We start from the raw sequence: 12,399 nt of genomic DNA, 5'->3' as shown, positions 1-12,399 counted from the left end.
GTGATTAGTGTCCTGCTGGACTGCTACTGGGTCCCTTGGGGTTATGTCACGGATGGCCAGAGTGGTGTAGTGACCCTCCCGGATAGTAGGACCTGCCACCCACAGAAAGGGGAGAATGTCCCAAGGTTGTGGTGTGTGTGTTGTGTCGGTGGTGGCGAATAATCCCACAGTCTTCAAATAAAGTTGAGTTGGTTTACTACTTGTAAAGGTGCAGCAGGTAATACAGAAAGTCTCTGAAACACACTTGACAACGTTCCAATAAACACTTGACATTAGAACGACCAGATCTGTAGAATAAGTGCAGTGTAGGATATAGTCGTGTTGGTTAAGTTGTGCTGAGTAATACAAGAAGTAGAGTAGCAAAGAGGAGGATGCCGTCTCAACCCATGTAGTAATGTGCTCTGCCGGGATGTTGGAGGATGAGGTAGAATACTTGTAGTAGAAGAAGAAAAACACCTGTGCCCTTGTATTGACCTTTGACTTAAGTCTTCACACCACCTTATGCCCACTAGACTCGGCTGAACCTTCCTAATGGGTGACACAGACCCAGACCTTGTTACCTAGGAGGAGCGGAATGCTGAGGGTTCCCTTGCTGACACCCGCACTGCGAGATGTAGTTCATAGGCTACTGCAACTTTGCTCCACCCAGATCAGTTCCTGGCTCTGTTAAGAACACTGTCCTGCACTGTGACTTCTCCTTGTCCTCGGCGTGGGTTGAGATTGTCTCTGGCTCCTCCTCTCCTAAGAGGAGCTTAAAGGGGTTATCCAGCTCTTCAAAAACATGGCCACTTTTCCCCTACTGTTGTCTCCAGTTTGGGTGGGGTTTTGAAACTCAGTTCCATTGAAGTAAATGGAGCTTAATTGCAAACCACACCTGAACTGGAGACAACAGTAGGGGGAAAAGTGGCTATGTTTTTGTAGCGCTGGATAACCCCTTTAAGGGTAGCTTCACACATACCGTATCGCTGCGTTTTTGCTGCGTTTTTAACGGTGCGTTTTTGTCGCTGTGTCTTTGCTGTGTTTTTTACATGTGCGTTTTGATTTTTACATGATTTTCATGTGAAAATCAAAACGTGCATGGAAAAAAACGCAGCAAAAACGCACCGTTAAAAACGCAGCGATAAAAACGCATCGTTAAAAATGCAGCAATACGGTACGTGTGAAGCTACCCTAACAGTGCATAGTGCTTTGGAGTACTACTAGTAAGAGAGTTGTGTGAGACGTGCTGTCATGCGTCCCTCCCATGCGTGGTACTGACAAAGACTGAACTGAACTGTTGTTACTGGGACCTGGCAGAGGGCCAGGGCCCAAACAGGGTCACTGTGGAGAGCTATCTGGCTCGTATCCTTCCTCCACAACATCCAGAACGAACAACCTTCCTATGCTCTACCTCCACTCATGTGACTAACTTCCTCTCTAGTGTGTAAGATGCGCTACAAGTGGGTGAAAGAGTGCAACAGGAGAAAAGAGAAGGGAGATGATAGGAGAGGAGAAAGCAGAAATCCTACTGGTCTACAGATTCTGGTGACACATAAAAACAATAACCCTTTGCGATCCTTCAGCTGTGCAGCTTCCATATACACATACATAATACAGCGACATCTAGTGGCTAACTTTTAGTACTACTTTCATCACAATAATAATACAAGAAGTACAGACTTTTGCGAAGTCTGTAACACCCCTAGTGGGACACCACATCGCCACCTGAGCGAGTATTTCCTGCCGGCTGGTTGCGATGATACAAGAATTAGCGGAAAACAAGAGGCTTGTCAGAACGCTGCTTGCAGCTGCAGGGGGCACAGTGACAAGTAAGTATAATTCTTTATAATATTCCTTTCACATCCTGCTTGCCATGGATTTTTGAATTCCCCTTTAAGTTCTTCTCATCTACAGCTGTGTCACTCTGCACAGTATCTAGAGATAAATTATAAGCATCATTGGTTGGAGATCCACCATATTATCTTGTATCAGATGCCCCTCCTCCTCCCCTGTAATATACAGAAGAAAGATGTATAGGGAGGACTTCACCTGTGGCAGGAAAGCAAAAGATGTAACAGGATTCCTAGAAAACAATAATAAGAAGCATGTACACATAGTAAAACTAAACTAAAAGTAAAAGAAAAGTATATAGGGCTGGTAAAGCTGGGGCTTGTGCAGGAGTTGTGGCCGGAGCCCCTCACAGCAGGTCACGTGTCCTCCCCTCGGTACACACCCTTGGAGGAGTCCTGGGCAGCGCAGTCTGTGCTTCTCAGCAGTGAGAGGAGGAGGAGGAGGAAGATTGTCCTGGGGAGAAGACAGCTGAGAAGCCTCCGAAGTGGCTGTAAGTTATATTCTCCATATTATAGTAGCCCAGAGCTGCAGCAGCAGTTTCCTATGAGCCCCCATCCAGATCACCATCAGTGATTCAGACTTTCCAGTAACTTTCAGTGGATGTATGAGCTCTGCTGGCTGGGGAGCTGCACATGTGGACAGGAGGGCTGAGGATCCTGGTATGGGCTTTACTATCTGTATTGCTGCCATTAATAATCATTGCTGATGGGGGAAATGATCGAATCTGGAGACTTGTTTACTGAATGTTCTGCACTATTTGTAAATCTTACTGCAACTATGTATCAATCCATCATTCCTGTTACATTTCATCTTACTGTCTCTGTATATACATGGGCTTCCCCAGTGACCAAATACATACAGAGAAGCCCTGGCCCTCCCAGCCTCCATTTATAGGTCTGCTAGGAGGAGGAGAGGCTAAAAGCTTGTTTTTCTGTTGGAAAACTCCATTACACATGTAAAAGAGGATCAATAAGTTCCAATATGCATTAGTCCATTACCTCAAGTATGTTTCCATAGGGTCTAATTGCTTTTATGTGAGTAGAAGTGAAGTCATACAGTCTGGTGCAGGTAAGCCGTTCTTTTTCTCAAGTTATGTCTTAAGTGATCATCTTCTTGGAGAGATGATGCCTGTTTCTCTTTGTCCCTAGGAAGGACAGTATTCAGGTTTTAGTTTGTGATGATGGCATTCTGCTGTCTGTTCTCCACCATTGCAGCTGAAGTGCCAGATTCCACAAACTATCCCATTAAACATAATGGGATCATCTGTTGCATCAGTTTCCCTCCAGTGTCTTAGGGCTTCTTCCTACTCTCTCTAATCCATGGAGGTTATGGAGCATAAAGCTGCACGTTGGACTTGCAGCTCTCCCGGTGTCACGTATCAATATGATGCCAGGAGAGCTGTGTTTGAATCTTTAGGGGAATGTACTGATACAGCCGTGTGTGGATTACGGAGCATGGGATTAAGCCTTACTGGCATGCCAAGGAAAACTGACAGAATGCGTGCTAGTAAGACTGGCATTTAGCTCAGTGGTCACCAGTCTTTAAAGTGATAATGTCACCCCAATTTTCCTGTGTGCTTTTATTATTGTTGGACAGTGTCACTAAGGTAGGGCGTAGGTTCTTTAACTATGCTCCCCCTGCTGTTATTCATGCTCCCCCTGTTATGAGGCAGGGAGAAGGGTTTCAAGGGATGCTAAGCCCCACCTTAGTGACACTGTCCAACAATAACATATATATATATATATATATATATATATATATATATATATATATCAGCAACATAGAGAATATATAGTGGCACTCACCGAATCCATAAAAATGATGCTTTATTTCAGGTCAGATACAGAGCAACAAATAAGTGCATTCCACAAGGAAAGAGCTCTGTATCCGACACTTCATGCTCTTTTGTATGAATGATATATATATTTCTGACCACACAGTGAGAGCCCTCATAAAGTGGCCACCCCATACAGGAATATATTGCACAATCTCCTTAGTGCAAATGTTCCTACTTTTTGTCATCTATCTCCAGATTGAAGATTAGTAAGTCTCTTACATGTTCCTCAGGAGACAAAACATGAGGGAGATAATGCCAATGAGATAATAATACAGTAGCTAGATAGGATAAACAAGGTTCATGCTGCTTGAGACTACAAGCTGCAATAGTCAGAGTATACTGAAATGATATACTATCAGAAAATACTCACAAAAGCAACCCCTCAAGTGAAAGGACAAGATGCATAGATATGGGTAAATAGAATATAAGCCCCCGAGGGGGTATCTCTTAATTTCTCACATTGCTCTCGTAAAATGAAAGCTGAGCTGTGATTGCTTGTCATGGGCAACAAAGTGTCCCCTGGCTAAAGGCCCTATTCCACAAAACAATTATCGGGCGCATTCAGCCGATATCGGCCATTACGGCTGATAATCGTCAGCTGGAATAAAAGGCAACGATCAGCCGACATTGTTCATGTCGGCTGATCGTTGCGTCGTTTGTCTTTCAAACATGTTACCCAGGAAAAATCCCGACCTATAACCTTCTTACCTTCTTTACAATAGGCTACACCCCATTTAGTTTGAATACAATGCAAAAAATGGTAGTCATGGTTTCAGTGACACGTCATGGCATTTTTTTCTTGTTCTCTTTTGCTTTTTTTTTCCTTCTACATTGCTTTCACATCGTCATCTATAAACCCCCATCCGTTCACTTTCTAGGTAATGTATATCCTGGATAGTGTTACAAACAGGTGTGTCCTTTGCTGTGAGACATCTCTATATCCTGACACGCAGAAAAGGAATTCTTGGCCTTGGGCGTTACTCGGCTAATATTGTTTTACGTTGGACACTCGCACACCAATCGTATTCATCATTTTGAGAGAGCAAAGAATATATACGTTACACGAAGCATTGATTCATTGTCCCCTAAGGGCATGTGGCATCATACAAAGACGGTAATACAGTAGGCAATATGTATTCCTGTGGTCTCGAATTTCCCAGCCGTCGTTTTAACCACATTAGTCTAGGATTCACTTTGTATTAACCCATTCTTTTATTTCCTGTGATTTTAGTTTTGAAGAAAACAATACAATTTCTCCTTAGCATTATTACATATTTAGCTTATCTTTTGCAGTTTACCATGTTTTTTTACAACTTCCTTGTAAGTTACTGTTACGGCTATGTGAGCTGTATGAGTTATTCATAGCTTTGCACACAAAACCCTAGCTGTAGGCAAATCCATGCAAAGCTTGTTTTGGTTATTACTATGCTTTCACATAGAAGCTTTTGTTGGCAATTCATATGGTTCATATTATAGCCCATGCCCTCTTTTACCCAGAATCTTAGGTAAAGTAACATTCTGAGGGTTTTGTATGGAATCAGCAACTGAAATGAAGTAAAGACTTGTTCTTTGTTTTTCCTTTTACCGTATTATCTCTAGACCGCTGTCTGGTAAAAGCTGTGGGCAGAGCTAAAGAGGAAACACATGAGGGGAAATGGCAGCAGACACTGTAAATAGTCATGCCAGCAACCTTTTTTTTCCGCATCTTCACAAATTAATTGAAATCTCTTCTGCTTTTATTTGCAGTGTAAAGTTTGGACTTATTTCTTGGCTGGACCTTGAAACGTCAGCAGAATGGCCTCCATAATATCTGAAAACTTGAAGTTCTTTGCTCTGTTTTTCAAGAGCAGAGATGTAATGATATTTAATGGACTGGTTGCATTGGGCACGGTCGGCAGCCAGGAGCTGTTCTCTGTAGTGGCTTTCAACTGCCCCTGCTCTCCGGAGAGGAACTATTTGTACGGACTGGCAGCCATCGGAGTGCCTGCCCTTGTCTTGTTTCTCATTGGCATCATGTTAAATAACCACACTTGGAATCTAGTAGCAGAATGTCGGAAAAGGGCAGTAAAGAACTGTTCCATCCCTGCCACCTTCTTATTATTTGGATCTATAGCCGGGAGGGCTGCCGTAGCCCCTGTTACTTGGTCTGTTATTTCACTGCTCCGGGGGGAGGCCTATGTGTGCGCCCTGAGTGAGTTCTTGAATCCCGTCACATTTCATGCATTCCCTGTGGACAAGGGACGAGAAGAAATGGCTAGGTTTCCCTGTAAAGATACACCAACTGAGCTTCTGGTCTACAAAGAAGAAGTTATTCGAAGATTAAAGTACGAGTCACAGGTAAGCTTGTATAGTCCTAGGCCATAGGCCATAAATAAAAGTGATACATGGGAAGATATTACATTTTTTTTTTATCTGTGCCCCTCTGTGCCCCTCATGGTGAGATCTTTTATTTGTACATGGTTCCATGGAGAAGTTGGGAACATCGGTGGAGATTTTTCAAACTGGTGTAAAGTAGAATTGCTTCAGTTGCCGTTAGCAACCAATCAGATCCAAATTTAATTCCTCACAGACTCTTTGAAAAATGAAAGGTGGAATCTGATTGGTTGCTAGGGGCAACTGGGACAATTCTACTTTACTTCAGTTTGATAAATCTCCCCCACCATGTTTTTTCCCAGGTAGGGCTCACCAAATTTTCTTGTAAAGTGTACTTTAGTGGAATAACAAACATATACGGTGCATCACAAGCAGGTGGAAATATAGAGCTACGTTGTTTATTTTCCCCAGGGAGCATTGCATGGACTGTAAAGGCCCTAGTACACCAAGCGATTATGAGCTGTCACAGGCCATAACCAGTTGGTGTAATCGATCTTGTTAAAAGGTAGCGATCACGATGCATGGTATCTTCTGATCCTTGCCTTTCAACATGTTGAAAGATTTTTGAACTATACCAATGGTCTGCTGGCTGTCACTCCATGCAATAGGAATGGTGAAGAACGCCGCCATGTCCTATGAGCTTTTAGCAGGGGCTTTAGATTCACCTGGCAGTCCCACTGAGAGGGCATATCAAACCTATCTTTATATTATCACATGATAATCTCAAATTAGGGTGACAGTGCTGCCCCCAAGTTACAGTAATTATTTAAAGGGCATTTCCAGGACCTGCTGGTGTTCACTGCTTCCAGGTTCCCTGCTGTCCACTTAGCTGATCAATGGGCACAGTGGTGTCCAGCCTCAGTTACTGATTGGCAGAGCGGGCAGGTCCTGTTGGGATGAGACAGTATGTAACCTGGAAGAAGTGGAGACCGGTGAAGGACCAGGAGCTTAGATGTAACTGAAGGGGACCAGAAGAGGTGAATCTAGTAATTTATTATTCTACACCAGTTCCAACCATCACCCAGATTTTTGTTTTGCCCGGACACCTGGCACTTGTTGCCCACTAAGGGTCCATCACATTCGTTGTTTCACCTTTGTTTCTCCCATGCTGTTCCTCATAAAATGCTTCTGAGCTGTTCTTTTTATTGGATGTATACCATGTGTTAAATAAATTGACATTTTTAAATATTTTAAACTAGGGAATTCCAGCCCTTGGTCTCTGACAGGTGTGACCTATCCTAAGTGCCAGCCACATACACGGAATCTGCATTCTGTAAAAGTTGCTCTATTTCTGTCTCCCCTATGATGTGTTTCTCAGTGTGCATCCACTTAAAGAGTCACTGTCGTATTTTTTTTTTTGCAGAAATCAATAGTCCAGGCGATTTTAAGAAACTTTGTAATTGGGTTTATTAGCCAAATCTGCCATTATCTGCATGTAAAAAGCCTTTTCCCAGGTCCCCCCCCTCCTTCCTCTTTTTCATCCACTCTGAAAAATCTGAAAATTGTGACTTGTTGCAGGAGACGTCCCCTGTCTGCTCTAGGGAGAGGGGAGGGGGGAGGAGGAAGGAGGGAGTTAGCCGGCAGCAGAAAGCAGATAACAGAGGATTACAGGCACGGAGCTGGGTGACAGCTGTAATCTGAGCTCAGACAGGTCACTGGTAATGGTCAGAAGAGATAACGGGTGAGGGATTTGTAGATTAACTCTTTGTTGTCCTGTTTTGGTCTTTTCTTTAGCTCTCTCCATAGGAGAACAATGAAGACAGGGGGGAGAGCTTCAAACTGCTTTTTCATGATAAAAATGCATTTTTCGGATAATAAACCCAATTACAAAGTTTCTTAAAATCGCCTGGACTATTGATTTCTGCAAAAAAAAATTTCACGACAGTGACACTTTAAGCATAATGTCTACATAGTACAATGCAGATATACATTGTGTCAGTGGTATAAATCTCTTATAATCATGTATATGTAGCAGAAACTGTTATATACACTGAACATTTGTTTAGCTTGTCATACTGGCAAATGGCTTTGGTTTATGTTGAAAAGATAAGGAGCAGATACTGGGCATGTTAATGGCCATTGGCCAAATGGCTGGGAAATCTCCTACAAAGCAACCATCTGAATCAGAGGGAAAACCTTCCAGAGCAAGTTTTGCCTGGTGGTCACATGGTTGCTTGTGGTGTATGCTGTGTTTTTTGTGTAGAGCAGAGGAAGGGAACCTTAGTGCTCCAGCTGTTGCAAAACTACAACTCCTATCATGCTTTGACAGCCAAAGCTTTGGCTGTCCAGGCATGATGGGAGTTATAGTTTTGCAGCCGTTTCCCTACCCCCGTGTCAAGCAATGCAAACATTCAGTCAGAATTTTGATACAAGTTCAATTCTAAATTCTAAATGATTTATACTACCGGTAGTGTAGCTGAATTTCACATCTGTATATTTTGGGCAAAATGCCAACTATCACACTAATGTAAAGCCAACCTTTGGTAGGATGTAGGCTTAATGGAAGACCGATAGCAACCTTACTAGTTTATGGTATACTGTACTTACATATGGTATATCAGGTTGCAAAGAATTTTAATTTTAGCCCTGCTAAATACTAATCGGTACGTGATGCCTGTGGTTCCCCAACATGCATGTGCAGACACTTGTGCCCTCAGCTCCTACAATGTGCCCACAGCTTGAAGAAAGCCTCATGTCAGCAGTTTATTTCTAGCCGCTGCATTTGGTTTCCTGTTACAGAATTAATCTAGTCTAGCAGAGATCGATGCAGGAATTGCACATCATGCACACGATCTGACAGCTGTCTTGTGCTTCCTCAGCCCAGCACAAATCATCTGTGACCACCTTTACAGAGAAGAATTTAGTTGTCTGCAGCCAGTAAGTCTAGCATCATAGTGACCTGATGACTGGTCTGTATTCAGCTTTAACAATGGGCAGTCAATAAATTTTATATTAAAGCAACTCTGTAACCACAATCTGTCCCCCCCAAACCACTTGTATCTTTAGATAGCTGCTTTTAATCCAAGATCTGTCCTGTGGTCCGTTCGGCAGGGGATGCAGTTATTGTCCTAAAAAACAACTTTTAAACTTGCAGCCCCGTGCCCAACGGGAGTATCTGTGCCCTAACTTTGCACCACCCCTCCATCCCTCCTCCCCACCCTCTTCATCATTAGGAATGCCACTGGAACATTTTCTCCTGTCTGAACATTGCACAGGTGATAAACGATCCAGCCCATGTGCCATGCTGACACAGGTGGGGAATAGGAGGCAATCTGCCTGGAGCATTCTTAATGATGAGGAGGGCGGGGAGGAGGGACAGCGAGGTTGTGCCAGCCTAATGCATACACAATCTAAGCCCCGCCCGTTGGGCACGGGGCTGCCAGTTTAAAAGTTGTTTTATAGGACAATAACTGCATCACCTGCAGAACGCACCCCAGGACAGATTTTGGATTAAAAGCAGCTATCCGATGGTACAAGCGGTAAAAGCACTTTAATACATATTTAGATCGTATACAACCAATATTTTGTTAACAAGCTGGACTCTCATGCTGTTTTCTATCTCCTTTTAGTTTCTCGGCTGGATTCTGATTGCTGTAGTGGCTTCGACCATATTCCTTGTAAAGTGCATGCACCATTGCTGCTCTCCTTTGAGTTACCACCAGGAATCCTACTGGAGCCAGTACCGAGTGGCCGAGAAAGAACTATTCAACCGCACTGCTGAAGTCCACGCCAAGGTCCTAGCGGCCAGCAATGTCAAGCAGTTTTTTGGCTTTGTGGCTTTGGATAAGGAAGAAAAGGAAATGGTCTCAGAATATCCAGTGGAAGAGGCTCAGCCAACTCCCCAGTGGAATGAAATTACAGGACTGTACCTGTATCGGGAAAACAAAGGCTTCCCCTTATACAGTCGTCTCCACAAGTGGGCTAAAAAAGTCATTGGAAATGGCACGGATGCTGGTGGCACAGAGATGGCGCTGCTGGCAGTATGAAATGGTGATAAAAGGGGAGTCCCCTGTCCCACCACTGGCTTGGAAGATAAATTAAGACATTAGAAAAGACTATACACAATTACTGTCAAAGTAAGAACTAAAAGCTAAAAAAATAGTTTGCCAAACTAAAATTGGTCCAAACAAAGATCAACCCAAATATCATATTGTGTACAGTTTTACGCACAAGGGGAGGGTATATGTTACTATTGACCATGAATCAGGGAAGATGTCAGGAGGAATTTGTTACAAGATATATGTCCGTCCAATGGCATGTAATTGCTTTCTGACTGCTGTCTGCCACTATTTAGTTTTCAGGAGACTTCCGGTTTAGACAACCCTCTGTAAGAGAATCTATATAGACATGATGAGTTGATTGAATTGGTAGCTGATCGGTTTCGTTCTCCATTACTTAAGGCTCTCTGCTCGAAAGGACTGCTGACTTCTTGAACGTCTATTAATTCAATTCAATTGGTTATCTGAAGGTTATTTCCATCAGAGCTCCTCCCATATCATAGGAGTGTGTATTCCTATGTAACCCAAAAACTTAAAAGGACTAAAAATGTACAACCCTCTGAGGGGCCCCTCTCTACCTCTTCTCCAAAGTAGCACTCCAGGAGAAAGCCTTATATACTAGTCCGGGGGTAGGGAACCTTGGCTCTCCAGCTGTTGTAAAACTACAACTCCCATCATGCTTTGGCTGTCCATGCATGATGGTAGTTGTATTTTTGCAACAGCTGAAGAGCCAAGCTTCCCTACCCTGTACTAATACTATTGAGTGATACATGGATCCAAAGATTACCAAATGGAGAATGTTCACAGTTCTTTTGGGCCCAGTACAAATTTCTTAGATTTTTCCTTTGTGAGATGTAACATGTCTGTATTTTTTGAAAAAACTAAAGTAAAGCTGTTCTATATAAGTGCACATTTTTTGTTACAATTGCTGCTGAGCAGGAACCTTAAACAACACCTTAAATCTGGTGCCAAACTTGCAGCCCTCCAGTTGTTGCAAAGCTACAGGTATGATGGGATTTGTAGTTTTTCAACAGTTAGGGGGCTGAGAGTTTGACATGTGTTTTGATCATTAAACAGGACTGTCACTGTGGGTAGTATGGGTTGTCTCATTAATGAATGCTGACTGAAATTCTTTCTGCACGTTGTCTTTAAGCAATATATGATATGTATTGCTATCTTTCTATTATGCACATTACGTATAAGACTCAGGAAGTGTATTTTGGTGCTCTTATGTTTTTATAATTAAATCTTCTGTATTTGAAGGTAACAGTTGTAGTTTATTTAACTGTAATATATATTCTTTATCATTCACGCAGTAGCATCTTATATAAAGTGCGTCTGGTTATTAAAGACAATCTACACCATTTAAGATGGTGATTAAATCACACAAAGATCTTAAAGGGAACCTGTCATCACTTCCATGGTGCCTGAACCTCAAGTTAGTGCTGTGGTCCACGGTGGATTCTGCTTGCACTGCCAGCCCTGATTGATGTGATGAAAAGATTCACTGCAATGATTACAGGTCTTTAATGCGAACGTACCGCTAGGTACATCACTTTGTGTTTTTTACATAAACTATGCCATGTCGTTGTCTTTTTTTTTTTTTCCCTCTATTAAACCAATGCCCAGTCTATTCCTGAGCACCAGCAAGGCATGAAGCACTGGGGGCAGGCTGCTTATGTTCTTGTGCATGTAGAATCAATGGAGCCGCATCACAGAGGGGAGATTGTCATACTGGGGGCCCCTCCCCAGTGCTTCATGCCTGGCCGGTCCCTGGGAATAGACCGCCGCTGAGCTCGGGAACCGGGTGGCGGTTCAAAAAAAGGACCACGGCACAGGCGTCCGAGTGCTGGCGCCAGTCTGGTCATGTAAAAAACACCTAGTGGTACATTTGCATTAATACAGAATTGTGAAGTGCTGTGGAATCTGTTGGCGCCATATAAATAAAAAATTATTATTAGCATTAATACAGACTGAAAGTTGCTGTACAGGGTCCTAAGACTGGACACTCTTAAAGACTGTACCCAATCTTTGAAAAACCTACCAGCTATGTCTACATAAGCAATTTCTTCCTTGATCTGGGGTGGTCTATATTTAGATTACATTTTCTGGACAGCTTTTGTGCTTCAGGGTTATTTTGGGGTTGTTGCTTTTTGGTCTCCCAGTACAAAACTTTAAAAGAAAAAAAAAATGCAGTAGTAACACTATTCCATTATTCACCAGTTCTGCGTCCAATTTTGGTCTTGTAGTTTATTCTCCACTTTTTTTTTTTAACTTAAAATTATCCTGCAAATAAATAAAGGAGCCAGCAGCTGCAAACTCCTTTTTTTCATGGGCCTTTGTGACAGCTCAACCCTCCAT

At 42.8% G+C, this 12,399-nt stretch overlaps 1 protein-coding gene across 1 annotated transcript; it reads left to right on the top strand.

The window, feature by feature from the left end:
- The first annotated feature begins 2,245 nt into the window (after window positions 1–2,245).
- On the top strand, window positions 2,246–11,259 carry CALHM2 (calcium homeostasis modulator family member 2). The gene is made up of 3 exons (XM_069979051.1): window positions 2,246–2,320; window positions 5,414–6,004; window positions 9,610–11,259. The coding sequence occupies exons 2-3, from the start codon at window positions 5,462–5,464 to the stop codon at window positions 10,024–10,026; spliced, it is 960 nt and encodes a 319-aa protein (XP_069835152.1). The 5' UTR covers window positions 2,246–2,320; window positions 5,414–5,461; the 3' UTR covers window positions 10,027–11,259.
- The last annotated feature ends 1,140 nt before the right edge of the window (window positions 11,260–12,399 follow it).

Source organism: Dendropsophus ebraccatus, chromosome 8 (assembly GCF_027789765.1).
Source record: "Dendropsophus ebraccatus isolate aDenEbr1 chromosome 8, aDenEbr1.pat, whole genome shotgun sequence".
NCBI classification, from domain to species: domain Eukaryota; kingdom Metazoa; phylum Chordata; class Amphibia; order Anura; family Hylidae; genus Dendropsophus; species Dendropsophus ebraccatus.
Note: the sequence above shows the minus strand (reverse complement) of the source record. Positions and strands in the feature narration are given on the sequence as shown.